Source organism: Ziziphus jujuba, chromosome 4 (genome assembly GCF_031755915.1).
Source record: "Ziziphus jujuba cultivar Dongzao chromosome 4, ASM3175591v1".
NCBI classification, from domain to species: Eukaryota; Viridiplantae; Streptophyta; class Magnoliopsida; order Rosales; family Rhamnaceae; genus Ziziphus; species Ziziphus jujuba.
In genome coordinates, this window is record NC_083382.1 from 2,777,134 (window position 1) to 2,780,323 (window position 3,190).

A 3,190-nucleotide genomic window follows, 5' to 3' on the forward strand; every position below is an offset into this window, starting at 1 on the left:
AAATACTTGAAAAGAAAAAAAAGACACAAATGGAGTCCATATAGATCAGTATGGACGCAGCTACACACTGTCCTTATTTAAGTGGAAAACCGTGCATAAATATCCACTTGATAAAGTTGTACGTAGAACACAATTTTTTATTTTTTCAACAAAAGAAACGATTCAACTTTATAATCTTAAGCCCTCTTTGCGCTTGCACTTGCATTACTGGTCAAGAAACTGTTGATATTTATTTTATTTCGACCAGTGATACCCTCCAAGGTCATTATTCCCACAAACTCAGGCGAAGTGCCTTCCCCAATTGTCACCATTGAGTAGCATCCGTTCCAAGTGTCCTCATAATGAGTGCATTGGCTTTCCAACAAACTTTGAATGTTATCCCAATGATCAGTCTCATAATGATGTCCTTCGCGGATTTCAGTATAAGCCTACCAAAAAAAAAAAAAAAAAAATTTAATAATAATAATAATAATAACAAAATTCAAAGTCAAATGAAAAATAAGAACTTACACTAGCAACTAGCAAACTACTATATATATATATATATATGTATATACTTACATGGTTATCACCAATATAAGGAATGCCCCAAGAAAGCATCCAATCACAAAGATAATCGTCGCCATTGAAGCCGCGGTAGACAACAGCGGATTCCGAACCAGCAAACCACGAGGGATGGACATGGAGAAAAGCACCCCACTGCCCATTTTGAATCTTGGCAGGGTATGGCGATTCATAAATATGGCCGTGCCAGTCATGTTTGCCGGAGTACGTTAATGTATCTCCAGTGGCATTGAAAATCATACAAAGTGCAGAGATTCCATTGCCATACCTTTCCTTAAGGTTGTGCACGAAGGTTTTTGCATTGGCGTCCCTTCCCTTAGCATTGATGTTTAGGAAAGCCACTTCGGCTCTGTCTCTGCGTGTTATTATTTCCTTGTTTGGATAGATTATTTTTACATCCTCGTCGGTGATAGGATCTCCAAAAACATTGCCTGCCATATTGATCGAGTACTAATTACGCAATTCACTGATCTACACTATAGCAAGCTAGTTTGAAGTTTTAGGTGGTACTGCTTCCATGGCTTACGAAACGTACATATTGATAGCTTACCTAAGCTAGCTAATTTTGCATATGTAGTACTGTTTGGTAATTATTTTTTTAAACAACTTGATGAGCTGCTGGTTATTTAATGTCATTCTTGACGTTTTGTTTAAAATATAATATATACAAATTATTCATCTCCATCTTCGGCTTCTGTTTGATATACATTCTTGTACGCCTTTTAGAATTCGCCAAATAAAAGTTGAGTCGCAAACAAAATATCTTTAGGCAAACTGTAACTTTATTCTTGGTTAAATATTATACCATAGAAGATCAAATTTTGTTGTTTATCCACATGACTTGGCTAATCAACCTCAAAAGTCAAAATATGTCCAAAATATGTCATATATACTATGAACATCTCTATCAATATATGCTATTTTGGCATTGTCATTCCTGAAATTTCATATTGGCATGAGCTCTCCAATTAAAATGTCAATTTTAATGTCAAATTTTAACATTAGCACTTCAATAGCAAATGCTAAAAAGTCAAAATGCCAAATTTTAAATTATATTTAATTAAATTATCTTTCTTCCATTATAAATAGAATCCACTATCATAAAATGAGATCCACTATTAAATTGTAATTTACTCTTACATTATTTTAACAAATATGGGGCCTATTGTTATAAAATGACGAATGCAAAATTTGGTACCGAATTTGACATTGCCAAATTTTGACACTCTGGAGAAGCAAAAATGGAGAGTATCGCTAACAGGGAGTATTGCCAAATTAGGTAATGACATTAAGCAAATGACATGCTATTGGAGACTCTAAGATTACATATGCTCGATTACAAAGTCTTTTTTTATTTTTTATTTTTATTAAGCATGTAGAGATTAGATTCCTCTTGGTGAAGTCCACGCTCAAGGTTGTTGCCAAGGCTCATTCATATTGACGGAGACAATTGGAAATATATATATATATATATATATAAAACTACTACTATAGACAAAGTTGGGCACTAAACGGTGAATAATAATAATCTGCGGTCATCAAATATGCATGATTTGCCCAATCTAATGGTTGCGCATAGTTGTCCCTCTTCAAATGATGGGCAACTACCCCACATTAGCATTTTCTTATATATATATATATATATACACACACACACATTATAAAATTGATAGGGTATCATCATCATCGTCGCCATCATAAAATTGATAGAGTTAGTTGGCTGGCTGTTTAAAGCATGTTGACTTTGTTTAAATTAAGTGGACTCGGATTTTGTGGTCTCTGTCCCATTTTAAGTCTTTGTTAAAAGCTTGTAAACGAAAATTTGTATAATGGCCTTTTACAGAGGAAATAATTCTTTGACTTTATTTATTTATTTATTTATTTTGCTGTGGATTGAATCTATTGATATTGATTTTAAATTTTTATTCATATTGTAATCAGAGATATTTTAATTTTTGGTAATTTTTCTTTTTTATTATATTTAAAATGTATTAATGAGGGCTTTTCGTTAATTAAATTTCAGAGTTTAATGATCTCTTTTTCGAAGTTTTTCCTACTCTTGGAAATTAATATACAAGGATTTGATTCTGTATCATTGTTTGTTGTTTTAGCGTTGCGCTCATTATTCTCACAGTTTTTTCAAATTTGACTGATAATTGTTATTTTCATCAAAAAATAAAAAAAAAAGCCCATAATAATCTCCAAAATCCACAACTTGGCCAATCATATTCGGATATCAAAATCAACCCAATTTATTAATTTTGTATTAATTATACCCATATAGCTGGATTGTTTTAGTATTTTCGATTTAGGCACATCTAAATTAATGTATGTAGTGGATATGTTTTGAGGTCAGGAGCTAGCTCTTGAGTTGTTTAAACCTGACGTATTTTTGTTTTATTGTGAAAAAAAAAGAAAAAAAAGAGAGAGAGATAGATGTAGTTTTTGTTTTTAAAATAGTTGATAAGCTCTACGGTTGTGGATCTTGCTCCCTTTACTGTTTTAAGAAAAAAATCAGAGTTCACGAGACTTGTAAACAAAAATTAATTCAGTAGCTTAGCATTTTATAAAGAAAATTAATATTATTTGATTCTTCTCTCTCTAATTATGTAGGAATAAAAAAGTC

General features: G+C 31.9%; 1 protein-coding gene across 1 annotated transcript; it reads right to left on the reverse strand.

Moving 5' to 3' along the window:
• On the reverse strand, positions 1-1,081 carry LOC107416208 (23 kDa jasmonate-induced protein). Its single transcript, XM_016024676.3, has 2 exons — positions 562-1,081; positions 1-428 (listed from the first exon to the last, which is right to left on the reverse strand). The coding sequence occupies exons 1-2, from the start codon at positions 1,000-1,002 to the stop codon at positions 177-179; spliced, it is 693 nt and encodes a 230-aa protein (XP_015880162.3). The 5' UTR covers positions 1,003-1,081; the 3' UTR covers positions 1-176.
• Positions 1,082-3,190: the final 2,109 nt, after the last annotated feature.

Coding starts and splice junctions, on each gene's coding strand:
- LOC107416208 (XM_016024676.3), bottom strand. CDS start 1,002: ATGGCAGGCAATGTTTTTGGAGATCCTATCACCGACGAGGATGTAAAA. Junction 429..561: donor CTTATATTGGTGATAACCAT/GTAAGTATATAC, acceptor TTTTTTTGGTAG/GCTTATACTGAAATCCGCGA.